Here is a 14,183-nt window from a genome sequence, read left to right as displayed (position 1 = left end):
GTCGCCACACTCTCAAAACCTACTCGAAGTTTTATGGCATGCAACAAGAATATGGGTTTGAATATGCGAATAGTCCAGATTGAGTATATTCTACAAATATCGTTGTGAGTTCAAGGAGAAGAAAAGTCGAGTTAAAGTTAATCATAAGAACTTTCAGAGAATAGTGCTCGACGGCAAGAGAATAGTTCTTAACGAAAAGAACAGGTGAAGGTTGAAGGAAAGTAAAACCTCAAGACTTTCCACTCAAGAAATAAATTTGCTTGTTTGTTTATTTTTTGAGCTTGACTTACTTCCCCATTCTTAGTTCACTTTTGGTTTCGGAAATGCTCAAAATGATAGGTTCGAAAAACTCCTTACTCTGAATGTTTTCCAATCAACAAAATTAAAAGCAATCTAATCTCTCTCGTTTTCAGATGAAGTCAGAACTGGAAGGCCAATCCATACAGATGGGTCAACGAATGTAATATGTACAGGGAAGGAATGCGACTCAGAGATCGTCCCATCATGCTTGACAATACAGGTCCCCACCGTCCCTTCAACGTCAAAAGGAAATCTACCCTTCCCAAACAACCCTCTAGGTAAGTATGTTATAATAGGACCATAGAAATGATTATCCGATGACATTCCTCCTCTCTTTTTTCTTTAAAACTGATTCAGTGGTATTCGTGTGATAAAATTGATTTTGTCTAAAAATTCAGGAGGACCTATTCTCATCATGTTATTTCGAGTTTTTTTTTATCAACTAACTACACATCGAAACAGAAAGGTTATCGGGTATGTAGTCAAAATTGAACAATTTTAGCTTTTTATTGCTTCAGCCAAGCTTTCGGACAATACTTGTCCTTCTGAAAATTACAAAAAGTTGTAAAAAACACACAGAAATCAATACAGCAGAACTTACATCAATGTGAGTCTTAAATGTTAAAATTATTTCAATGTCCATATATAATATGTAACTTGCAAGGAATAACTATACTTTTCTCAATCTTAACAACAGAATTAAACAACTAGTCAAATCTTAAAAGACATATGAACGAATAATGTCAAAGGTTAAAAATATAGAAAAAACACTAAGACAAGAGACACAGAGAGGAATGACAACAGAGGACGAGTGACGTCACAAAATCAGGAATCATAAGGCGTTTTATAGTGAGGGAATTATCTGTAATGCATAATCATCTAATTTGACTCATATTAATCAATTGAACGATGTTGCAATAAATGGAATTAATACCATTAAAATCTGAATAGATATTTAAATTTGTTTCATGGCTCATGATTTCAACCGCCTCCAAAAACTCTCGTTTATATTTATTTCGCTCAGATCTTAAGCACCTAGACTCTGAGAACTTCATAGTATGCCCGGTTTCATATATACACTGTGCAAAAGAATTAACACACATTATGGAAATCTCAAATTTATTCTACAACTGAAGGTGTTCTCAATGATAATTATTTTTATCAGAATAAGGCATGCATATGTTATCCCCTTCAACGTTTTTCTTCAATACAGATGTTTTTTCCCAGCAGGAATAAAAAAAGATGAGATTATCAGATTTTGAATGTATTGGCTCCATTCTGAAATCAGTTGTTCTCGATCAATTCTAGTGATCAATAGTTTTTCTTTCGTTTGATTTTCTACACTCGATCGTTATGCAACGCGAAACACGCAATTTGACCCAAGAGGAATGTGCCCAAGCGGTAGTTTTGCGAGAAGAAGGGTGGACATACACAAGAATTGCAGAAAGGTTTGGAGTTTCCCATACAAGTGTGTCCAGAATGTTGCAGCGATTCAGGGAGACAGGTATGAATGTCCGAAGACCAGGACAGGGTAGACCACGGGTAACAATTGCCATTCAAGAACGTTACTTGAGAGTTTCTTCGTTGAGACAACGGTTTGCAACCGCTCGCCTCCTTCTGAATCAGCTTGAGCAAACTCATGGGGTGCAAATTAGCACTCAGACAATAAGAAATCGCCTCTGAGAATATGATTTAACGCCTCGTGTCGTGGCAAGTAGCCCAACTTCTATGCTATCGAATTTAAGCACTGAGATATTCATTCTTGGTGAGAGTGAAAGTTGACACATAGGAACAGCAGACAGTAAAAGATGAAGATAGCTGTGCAATACATCCTGAATTCTAGGAAAGTGACGATTTGAGAAACGAAAACTGAGGAAGGTAGTGATAACTGAGGAAGATTGGGTGTGGCAACCGCAAACTTCTAATGTTGGCTACCCTTCATATCCATGTACGTGCATGGAATGCCCAAATCCCTGCTCTGTTTGTTGACTGAACTGAAATATGGATTTTTCAGCCGTGCCCGAAAATTATCACGAGATTGTTTAACATAAATTGTTTTTTTGCGAGGTTGGATTGCTCCGATGGGATAGTGAAGCTGTCAAATCGAAACAACCATGATTTGTGTTGGCAGAATCGATAATTTCGCCAATAATTGAAATGTGGGCTGGTTTGATTATTCAGAAGTAGTCTTTTTGGATGCTGCGTGGCCTTCATGCTCGTTCAACAAAAGATAATTTGTTGAATCCGTTTCGAATAGGAAGGTAGGGTAGTTAATTCAAGGGGATGAAAGGAAAGAGGAAATTATTAATTCTTGTTGTTTTCCTTTTCAGAGTAGTGGGGGTTGGTTACGTTCTTGTTTCTGGAGGGTTTCTGGTGTTTGGTGAAGGCATTATTCTGAGGATTTGGTTGTAATAATTGAGGAATAAGAGGAGAGTTGCTTAAAGATTCGTACAAGTACCTATTTAGCGGGATGAAGAGAATTTTTCATCAGATTTTCTTAAATTACCACTTTATGATACTGGTTTCGAATGCCATGTCTATATCAAGTGGTATTAATAACTGACAAAAAACTGCAACACCTAGAAGGAACTGTTCAAATTTAAATTTTTTTTGGTGAAACATAGTATACCAAGGAGTAAATTATTGAAATTTGGAGAAAAAAACGAAGGGTTCACAATTTCTTTTAATACATTTTTCAATGATTTGTTTATCCACCGCCATTATCTATACACTACCTAACACGTCTCGGCATTGATGCAATAATATGGTATATTTCTTCTTGAGGGATACTATCCCAAGCTACCTGTACTTCATGTCTCAGAGCAGTCACAGTCCGTAGGGGCTGGGGTAAATTTCCAAGCCTTCTACCCATGATGTCCCATACATGCTCTATGGGCGAAAGATCGGGGGATCTGGGCGGGCATGGCAAAATATTCACATGGGTAGCTTTGAAAAAGTTTGACCTAACTCTGGCAACATGAGGTCGGGCATTATTTTGCTGAAATATTGGATTCTCAAGCCGGTTAAGGTGAGGGAGAACATATGGCTCCACTATTTCTCGAAGGTAACGCAGCGCTGTCATGTTACCTTGAATAAATACTAGAGGTGATCTACTTGCATGTGCAAAAGCAAAAGCACCCCATGCTCAATCGTCAGAGGTAACAGAAGATGGGGTCAGTTAGTATATATTGGTTATATTGAAAGTATAATTTTGGGGTTGGAAATTGATGATGCAGTCATTCATTTGGTACACGAATTAATCAAAATCAAATAAGTACACTGTTTTAAGAATTCTTTTTTTCACAGACAGTAACCTTAATTGCCTGAATTACTCATCAGTGAGTTACACCTTATTGGATGAGACCATTCCCATGTCAAAATTAAAAAATCACAGACCTTGTGACGAAATGATCTGTCTGGAAAATGAACGAACAAATTGATTAGAGTTTCGAAAAGCATTTTTCTACCCAATCGACCTTCACATGTTATCCAATTTGAGTGGATCTGTTCTTCAACGATCTAATCACGCTCACTATCTTTCTAGGACAGGATCAACCAAACTCACGATGCAGGACTTCGTGAGGATGGATCCTGGTTACACTCCAAACATAGAGCATCTTGTGTTTCCCACTCGAAAACGGAACCCTCAGCAAGTAGCACCCATCAACCCACCTGTCCAGAAGACAAGGTCTAGGCTGGCTGAGATGTTCGCCCTTAGCCGCCACCTTCAACAGAGGTCAGCAGACAGAGAGTCGAAAAATAGAGTTCCTGTGATCAACGTAAGTAAAAGAAGTTCGTACATTTAGTTTCTACATTTTTTGGAAAGTCAATACTTAGGTTTCGACCTTGCTCTTGGGGATTGAACCCAATTGAGTGTTACCTTGAAATCGAATACCCAAAGTTCCCTGCTGCTTTGGGGATGATGTTGTAACGGGTGTTTTTTTCGAGGTATATAACTTTATGTTGGCATTACTGTTCAAGATGGCGACCGGTTTAACAGCTGTCGAGTGATTTATTCTCAGTTTGGTTTGTTAATTCATCATGAATAGACTCACATCTAAAAAGCGCTAGCAAATAGTGCAATTTTCTTTCGAAAATAATGGTTCTGTGCGGAATACGTATCGCGCACTACGTACATTTTATTTTGTTTAGCGATGAAGCGCACTTCTGGTTGAATGGCTACGTCAACAAACAAAACTGCCGCATTTGGAGTGAAGCTAATCCTCAAGTGTATGTCGTAACACCGTTACATCCAGAAAAACTGACTGTTTAGTGCGCTTTATGGGCTGGTGGAATCATTGGTCCGTACTTCTTCAAAAACGATGATGTCCAGAACGTTACTACATGATTACTAACTTTTTCATTCCTGAATTGAACAACCATGATGTCCAGGAGCTGTGGTTCCAACAAGACGGCGCAACATGTCACACAGCTCGTGCCAAACCAAACTGGGAATAAATCATTTGACAGCTGCTAAATCGGTCGCCATCTTGAACAGTAATGCCAACTTGAAGTTATATACCTCGAAAAAAACACCCGTTAGAAAGAAAAACACCTAGTAATAATGAATTTGCTGAGTGTGTATTGGAGATGGGGAGGTGAAAGGTGAGATTCTCAATTTGCTATGGAAAAACAGAGAGATCTGCTCCCAAGTCATTACTGAAGTTTTACAGACGTTAAAAGAATGCTTAAGGAAATTTGGCTCTAATTCGGAAGCAAAGATGAATCTTTCTATAGAAAAGGTATTGAGAACTAGAAGGTGACTATGATGACGAATAAGGTGATATTCTTATTAACAAAAAGTGTGTTTTTACTGGTTAGGCCTGCGATTTATTAGGTGAATTTGGGAACACCCTGTAATATGTGCTGATTAGACATATCTCATAGTAATCACATTGAACGTTATGCATTTTCCTATGAAATTTAAATTGTAAATCATGCAAGATGATATGCGCAGTTTCTGTTCAAACTTTTTATCTAAAAACGCGACATATCGGCATTAAGAGAGTCAAAACATACATTCGCAATTTTATTGCTCAGCATGACCCGGGATTTTCATTCGAACAATTTTCAGCTTTGAATCGAATATTGTGACTTAATTGGAATGAGAATAATCCTAACTGGCTAATTTGGTGCTGAAAAGCAACCGTGAAAAATTGTGTACTCGGAAAGCCTTGTTGCGTTTTTTAAACGAACAAAAGGATTTTGTCGATGAAAAATCAGTCTCGATGTTTTGTTTTCAGTTTTTAGCGCGCTCTGGGGGATTTGCATATTCGTTGAATTTCATGCGACTTTTATTCGAGTGGGACGTAACGAATCTTTCAACTTTTTAGGTGTAGGTTTACATTTTTCATCAATTATTTTTATGAATGATGTATCAAACTCCCTTCCAATTGAGTCCATTGGGTACTCCACGTAGTAACAGTATAGGGTGTTTCCAAATTGGAGATACAGGGTGTTCTCTGAAAGAGACTCAGACAATGGTTTGAGCGTTTGGTGCCAGTAGCAGTAATAATGGGTGTTTTTTTTAGAGGTATATAACTTTAAAATGGCATTACTGTTCAAGATGGCGACCGATGTAACTGCTGTCAAGTGATTTATTCCCATTTTGGTTTGGCAATTCATCATGAATAAACTCACGCCTGAACAAATCTTGAAAATAGTGCAATTTCATTTCGAAAATAATGGTTGTGTGCGGAATACGTATCGCGCATTACGTCCATTTTATTTTGTTTAGCGATGAAGCGCACTTCTGGTTGAATGGCTACATCAACAAACAAAACTGCCGCATTTGGAGTGAAGTTAATCCTCAAGTGTATTTCGAAACATCGTTACATCCACAAAAACTGACTGTTTGGTGCGCTTTATGGGCTGGTGGAATCATTGGTCCATACTCCTTCAAAAACGATGATGGCCAGAACGTTATACAGTCAATGGTGATCGATATAGATCCATGATTACTAACTTTTTCATTCCTGAATTGAACAACCATGATGTCCAGAAGCTGTGGTTCCAACAAGACGGCGCAACATGTAACACAGCTCGTGCCACAATCGATTTATTGAAAGACACGTTTGGTGACCGCCTAATTTCACGTTTTGGACCTGTGAGTTGGCCTCCAAGATCTTGTGATTCAACACCGCTAGACTACTATCTGTGGGGCTATGTAAAGTCATTGGTCTATGCGGATAAGCCACAAACCCTTGACCATTTGGAAGACAACATTCGCCGTGTTATTGCCGATACACGGCCACAAATGTTGGAAAAAGTAATCGAAAATTGGACGTCCAGATTGTACTACATCCGAGCCAGCCGTGGCGGTCATATGCCAGAAATCATATTTAAAATGTAATGCCACAAGATTATCTTGCGGATAAATAAAATTCATGTCAATCGAATAATCCATCATTGTTTTATTGCAATTTAAAATTCTATAGCTCTAAAAAAAAACACCCTTTAGTAGGTTTTTTTTCATTTTGAAGACATAAACCAACAGATGATTATCATCGTCGGGTTCAAATACAGCCAGCTATCCGTAGATAAATTAAAACCCTGTAAAATTTGCAAGAAGCACCGTTCGGAGGTGGAACGCTCCCATCACATCCAAATGACCAACCCTAATCAATCAATCAGGGGCTGTGTGCAAACGACTCATCCCCAAAGCCCAAAGATAAACCCCCAACAGCTCGGAACACCGAAGGAACTCGGAATATTTCAAAAAAGTTGAAAACGCCGTACAACGAGTCCGTATTTTCACAACCTTTTTCAAGCCAGTTTCAAACTCCCATTACCGTAATACAATAAAATCCTTCCCCTCGGCCTTAAGGCGCTCAAGTCAACTCGGAATGGAACATTTAGAGGAGGACGAAACGACGAATAATATTTGAGTAGCGTTAACTGTGACCGCCATTGGGAAAAGATGTTGGCTCAGCTTGTTTGAGAAGGTTGAACTATCAAAGAAATACCAATTAGTATGTCAGTTCAACGAACAACGCAGGTGGAACGTAGCCGTGTTATGAAAATAGATAATGTAGGTTGAGCGACGTCTTTGTCGAGTCCAGTGACATTTAGAAGCAGAGGGAAGTAAAGGGTGTTCGGATAAAAGGTTTCATTTTGATATTGAAACAAAAAATCGTGTATTTCAAGAGAAATCGATGGTTGTTTATTTCATCGTAAAGAGAAAGGTATCAAGAGGGAACACCACCACGTGGCTTTCCGTGATCTGTCAATACTTGTCAAGAGGTAGGAAAATAATGTGCGGTGTTGCCAGAACTATTATATGATCAATAGAAGTTGGGAATAGGTCCAACTTTCGTCGAGAGGAAGTACTTCAAGAGTCTTTTTAAAAATCTCCACAAAATCCGGATTTTACCTCTTTTATAAAAATTTTTTTCAATGAATATTTTTTGTAAGAAATTATGTTAAAAGCCCATAAAAATCGGTGATTTGTTAGAAGAAATATCTCTAATTTTGCGTCCATGTTTATAGGACATTTTTTCCTGAAATTATTCAAGGAATATCCAATTTTCATTTGTACAGGGTGTTTCACGTAAGCTGGTCACTGGATTTTGTGCCTTATCCTTTGAGCAATATTGAAAAGTGACCCATCACAATGATAGTATTCTTCACAGGATATCCATATATGTTATGGAAAAAATATCGAAAGGCATGGAAAGTTATTGAGGAAAAGCCGTTTTTTCAAATCAAAATTTTTTGCAAATTTGACTGGTTCTCGAAATGAGAAGGTCTAGAGACAATTTCTCATCAATCGTTTCTTCATTTGGACTACTTCATCAAATTTCATTTTCTATTCTATTTTCTGAATGCTCAATCGATTCTGAATCCGAATATGTTAATATAGTGGTAGTTTTATATTTATTTGAAGTAATTCCAGTCAAAATCAACATATAGATATAACTATTTTTGTATGGAGATTGAATTTTCACTGTTTTTTTTCCAAAACTACAAATTCAGTTTTTTATTAAACTGTGAGGATTACGGAAAATCGGTGAGCGGTGTTAGAATTGACGATCCCTATTAGTAGTAGAAGTAGAGTGTAGCATCAAAAAAAGGAGCAGGAGAAACTACGCATTAAAGGGGTTAGTTCCAAAAATAATTTATAACATTTCATTTCTCAAAAAAAGAAATATATATTATCTGTTATTAACCGATACTAAGGTTACATTTGATGAACAGAGTGAGAGTAATTCAGAAATATTTTTCTTCAAAACTATGTATCAAAACCTATATTGTCTAAATAATAGCTATAGACGAGAAATCACACCAAACTCTTACTTTTAAGCTGATGAGAGGTCTTTGGTGTTGCACTTATCAAAACATTGCGAGTAATGCAAGTGAGCTTCATCACAAGTGTACAAAATTGCAGCCGAAGGAATATAAACAACACGCTACCCCATGTACTTGGTGCTCTCTTGATCATAGTTTTATGAGGATTTAAAAATATATGATCTACTCCCTAGAATGACATCACCCCCACTCCTCTGGTATCTCCCGTTCTCTTAACGTGATTTTTAAAATTCTTGGTCCTTCCCATGGCACGTCTAAGTATCTTTGAATACGAAATAAAAGCCTTCTGGGAGATATCTCTTACGTAAAGCCTGCGGTTGACGACTTTATTTTATGTTTCATGAGTTTTATGAATGCACATGATAAACACCTAGTATCTAAGGATTTATGACCTTATTTAATAACCTTCTAAAGCACCTGAAAATGCTACGTTATCAATTTCAATCAATGTGCCTCTGAATTCTATACAGCCCAAAACGTAAAAGAGGTGGGTTAACAATTAGTTTCCTGCTTGATCGATTCCAACGAAAATAATTAACATTGATAAAGGTTAATTAATGAAAATAATAAACCTATAATAGTAGCCATAGAAGCGTGGGCCATTACTTCCCCTAGGCCAACCCATTGCAAGGCTGCCAATCGCACACGCAAAACTTCCCCAAGTTGCGATCTCGACGTTTCGACCTTGACGTTCATCTTCACGGTATAATAATCGAGTATTCGTGGAAATTCGAGTTTCCGACAACGTCGCATCTCCTTCTACCGGAAATTCGCCGCTTGAAGAGGGTTAGGAGGTGGAGGAACATCCGTTACGTCATACGGAGGGTCCTCGATCACTCCAGTAAACAATGTTACCAATTGATAAGTCTGGATTCGAGACCCACGTTCGAAGTTCGAAACTTTGTACTGCTTTAGAATTATGTCGGTCTATAGAGTCGTATGGGAGGCTGTTCGAGCTGGAGTCAATGAATATAGGGGAAAAGTTAGTCTCGAATGGTAATAATTATGGACAGGTAGTTCGGAAATGGATTTTTGAGCGCTCGTTCTCCGAGTAAATCGCTCTTTTGCTTCGTCAAGAATTATTTCCAATGCAGTATTATTTGAGAATATTAAATATTCTAGGATGCAATTACGCTCTGTTGCAATCTACCAAATGTGCACAGGTACGTTGATATAACGTTGAGGAATAGTTTGGTCACCAAACATTCATTATTAGTAAAAATGTCGTGTGAAATAAATTTCATTTGCTCGTAGTATTAGGTGTACAACTTTGCTTCTGCCGTTTTGCAATAGATGGCTGTAGCGGTGAGTGGTAGTCGAAATAAATAGATCGTAGATGTCATACAATAAGCTTAGGTATTTGTAAACCTAACGCCATCGAAATATTAGTCGATTTGTGTCTGGATCATAAAGTTATTCTCGATTGAACATGTCAGATTTTGAATTTCTGCTTCAATATGGAGAAATCTGCGGCTGAGGCTCATCGAATGCTCTCAAATACCTGTGGTGAGGCTGCAATTAGTGGAAGAATGTGCCGAGAGTGGTTTCAACGCTTCAAGATCGGTGATTTTGACGTTGAAGACCAGCATGGTGGTGGAAGAGAGAAGATTTTCGAAGATGCTGAATTGTAGGCATTACTTGATCAAGACTATTGTCAAGCTTAACAAGAATTGGCATGATTATTGGGAGTGCCGCAACAAACCATTTCAAAACGCTTGAAAGTCATGGAAATGATTCAGAAACAAGAAAAATGGGTGCCGTACGAGTTGAAGCCGATATATGTTGAAAGGCGTTTATTTGCTTGTGAACAGTTGCTTGCAAGGCAAAGACGGGAGGCATTACTGCATCGAATTGTGACTGGAGACGGAAAATGGGTTCATAACTATAGTCCCAAGCGCAGAAAATCATGGGGATATCCCGGCCGTGCTTCCACTTCGACAGCCAAACCGAATATTCACGGTTCCAAGGTCATGCTCATTATTTGGTGGGGCCAGCTCGGCGTAGTGTATTATGAGATGTTAAAACCGACTGAAAAAATCACAGGACATTGTTATCGAATGCAATTAATGCGTTTGAGCCGAGCATCGAAAGAAAGACGACCGAAATAAAACGAGAGAGAGAGAGAGAGAGAGAGAGAGAGAGTGATTTTACAGCATGACAATGCTCGACCCCATGGTGCGAAAGTGGTCATAACATACTTGGAAACGTTGAAATGGGAAGTCCTACCCCACCTGCCGTATTCTCCAGACGTTGTTCCCTCGAATTGTCACTTGTTTCGATCGATGGCACACGGCCTGGCTGACTAGCACTTCCGGTCTTATGTAGAAGTGACAAATTGGATCGATTCGTGGACCGCTTCAAAAGATGAGCAGTTTTTTCAACGCGGGATTCGAACGATTCCCGAAAGATTGGAGAAAGTAGTGGCCAGCGATGGAAAATACTTTGAATCATAAATGTATAACCAGTTTTTCACAATATAGCTTCGAATTTCGGAAAAAAACGGCGGAAGCAAAGTTGTACGCCTATGTATTTGCTCGCACAAACTATTAAACTTATTATTCCAGCCCTGCATTCCTTGTCTTGAAATTCAGCTCCAACGCAGCTCAGATTCTTTAATAAAGGTGCTTCATAGGCGGATACACACAGAAAGAACGGCTACGTCAAAACATTCGCAATTCTCGTTTCACCGGTCTGTGTGTCTCTTCTCAACTCTTAATTTAATTACATGCCCGATCTGGCTAAAACACGAGGCTTCGAAATAAAACCATCTCATCGAGCAAATAAAACGAAAATCAGCCAACCCTTGAAACACAGGTTGCACACAAGAATTTCGCTATACATCTCAACTTGTCAACGGTAAAAAAGGAGTTCGGTTGAATATTTCTCTAATTCTGTGGTTATTCCGTTCATTCTTCCACATCTTGTAGAACAAAATCGTGCGAGAATATATCAGAAACGCACAGTTTTTATGGTTATATTTTATTATTATATGTTGGTACTCCGAACTTTCCGCTACCGCTTTATCTGTCAATTCATTTGAAATTTGCCTTAGAGAAATCAGTTCTGCCAACCAACATTTTTCAATGCAAAAATCTCTAAATGGTATTTATGGAAATATTTCATTAATTCCAATAAAAATCCTATGAATTAGGGAAAATGTTGGAATGAATTTATTATTATTATGATCTGGTCTATAATTTCATGGTTTTTATTTTTTAAATACCATTTCCGGCATTTGTCTGCCGTGGCTTTGAGTTACATACATCGTCCATACCATTAGTCCAGTTTTTCACTACTTTTTCCAATAAATCTGGCCGTATGTCGTCAACGGTGGCTTGGATATTGGCTTTCAATGATTCAAGGGTTGCTAGTTTGTCGGAATAAACCAATGACTTAACGTAGTCCCATAAAAAAAAAGTTTATTGGTGTTAAGTCGCACGAACTAGAGGGCCAGTTGACAAAACCTCTTCTGGAAAGTTATCACCGAATTGATTTTGCAATAAATTGATGGTTAAGCAAGTTGTACCGATTTGTTAGTACCATAGAGTAATAAACGTAGATACAGGGAGTATACGCAATTTTTACATGTCCCCAACATGGTAAGAACATAGTCGGATTGTGATATATTTTCAAATCTACAATTTTACTATATCGTTATGAATGTATATTATATTGAATGAAATATATTTATTTGAGTGAGTCCCGATTAAATATGCAAATTTGAATATTTGGAATCCGATATTTTTCCTAATTGTCGAGTTTATAATAAGCAGAATATTTATTATTTTCTGTATCTATCTGCTGAAATCCAAGGTTTGGCAACTTTGGCTCTCCTAGTGTCATTGGTTGTTTCATGTCGTTTGGACGCGCTTGAAGTTTGTTTTCTGAATTTCTGATATATTTCGGTATTTATTTCAATATATTTTGAGTTAGTATGAACGTTAATTCAATATGGGACATAAGAAATGTGTTCTTTGTGGAGAAACGCGCTAATTGAGTGAAATATCGTATCACTGATATGTTGTCATTTCCGCGCGCTTCATGTCAAATTTGATAGTTCATGTTGGGGACAAAATTTGCTTTCTGAAAATTACATATGCTCCCGGTATCTATGTTTATTCCTCTGAGATAATATTAATAACCATCGGAACTTCTCATACAGCTAAAAAAATTACTGCAGGACCACCCTGTATACACGGCGGCCGGACGAATTGAATTAAATTTGAGTCGATCTCAATCATTTTAGACCAGTCAAGGCTTAAAATTGAAAAAAAACGCATTATACAAGCCCTTGCAACGCTTGTTGCACCCAAGGACCTCACTATACATCTCAACTTGTCAACGGTAAAAAGGAGTTCCACAGAACCAATGACAGTCTGTTATTATACCCATAAATCCATACCCTGGAGCATTCCTAGAGTTTACATACTCGAATAAGAAAGCGCGGGAAACATTTCGCAATTTAACAGTAGCAATTTTTCAACGTCCCAGGCGTACGCATATTGATAGAGCCGTACTGTACTTTTTGCGGGACCTTTTTTCAATTGTGTTAATTGATTCTGTTATTTTTCGAGAATGCCTTTAATGGGTTGCTTTTGTGAGGTGTTGGTGGTAGTTGCTGTTGAACTGTACCAGAGAACTGGTCAATTCAAGTGCTTCATTGTGAACATTTTTAGGAATTTTAAGTTCGAGAATTTGGTCCTTTGGGTTGTGTTGCTAGTTGTTGAGGTTATGACAGTGCTGATTTGTATTCAGGAAGATGGGGTGAGTCATTGGATTTCTTTTTCAAAATCAAGCACTATTGGGTCATATTTTGTAGTCCAAAAAGTTCAAATAAATTTTCTACTAACTCTTACATAAAGATGAATCTGGTAACAGGCCAATTGAAAAATCCCCGGTTCACCATAGTAAAACACATTTTTTTTGGCAGAATTCGATTTTATAATTCAACATAGTTGCCTTCGAGGGCGATTCAGCGATTATAGGGATCTTCCAACTTTTCGATACCATTTTCGTAGTATGATTTGTCTTTCGCTTCAAAATAGGCCTCAGTTTCGGCGATAACTTCTTCATTGGCGCTAAATTTCTTTCCTGCGAACATTCTTTTGAGGTCTGAGAACAGGAAAAAGTCGCTGGGGGCCAGATCTGGCGGATACGGTGGATGCAGAAGCTATTCGAAGCCCGTTCATGCAATTTTGCCATTGTTTTCATTGATTTGTGACACGGCGTATTGTTTTGATGATACAGCACCTTTTTTTTCTTCAAATGAGGTCGTTTTTTAACGATTTCATCCTTCAAACGATCAAATAACGCTAAATAATAATCGCTGTTGATGATCTGACCCTTTTGGAGGTAATCAATGAATATTATACCTTGCGCATTCCAGAAAACTGATGCCCTAACCTTACCAGCTGACTGTTGTGTTTTTCCCCGCTTTGGATTCGGTTCATCGTGTGCAGTCCACTCAGCTGACTGTCGATTGGACTCCGGTGTGAAATGATGGAACCATGTTTCATCCATTGTCACATATCGACGCAAAAATTCAGGTTTATTGCACTTAAACAGCTTCAAACACT

At 38.0% G+C, this 14,183-nt stretch overlaps 1 protein-coding gene across 2 annotated transcripts in view; it reads left to right on the top strand.

Annotated features, from left to right (window-relative positions):
* The first annotated feature begins 414 nt into the window (after positions 1-414).
* Positions 415-14,183, top strand: part of LOC123675950 — a 142,574-nt gene continuing 128,805 nt past the window's right edge. The window contains exons 1-2 of one of the 2 annotated variants that reach the window (XM_045611535.1): positions 415-578; positions 3,845-4,079. In XM_045611535.1, the coding sequence (XP_045467491.1) occupies positions 466-578; positions 3,845-4,079 (348 nt within the window). In that variant the 5' untranslated portion in view covers positions 415-465. Of the gene's footprint in view, positions 579-3,844; positions 4,080-13,167; positions 13,372-14,183 lie in introns of those variants that run through there. The other variant, XM_045611536.1, reaches the window with a different exon arrangement.

This window comes from Harmonia axyridis, chromosome 3 (assembly GCF_914767665.1).
Source record: "Harmonia axyridis chromosome 3, icHarAxyr1.1, whole genome shotgun sequence".
Lineage (NCBI taxonomy): Eukaryota > Metazoa > Arthropoda > Insecta > Coleoptera > Coccinellidae > Harmonia > Harmonia axyridis.
Note: the sequence above shows the minus strand (reverse complement) of the source record. Positions and strands in the feature narration are given on the sequence as shown.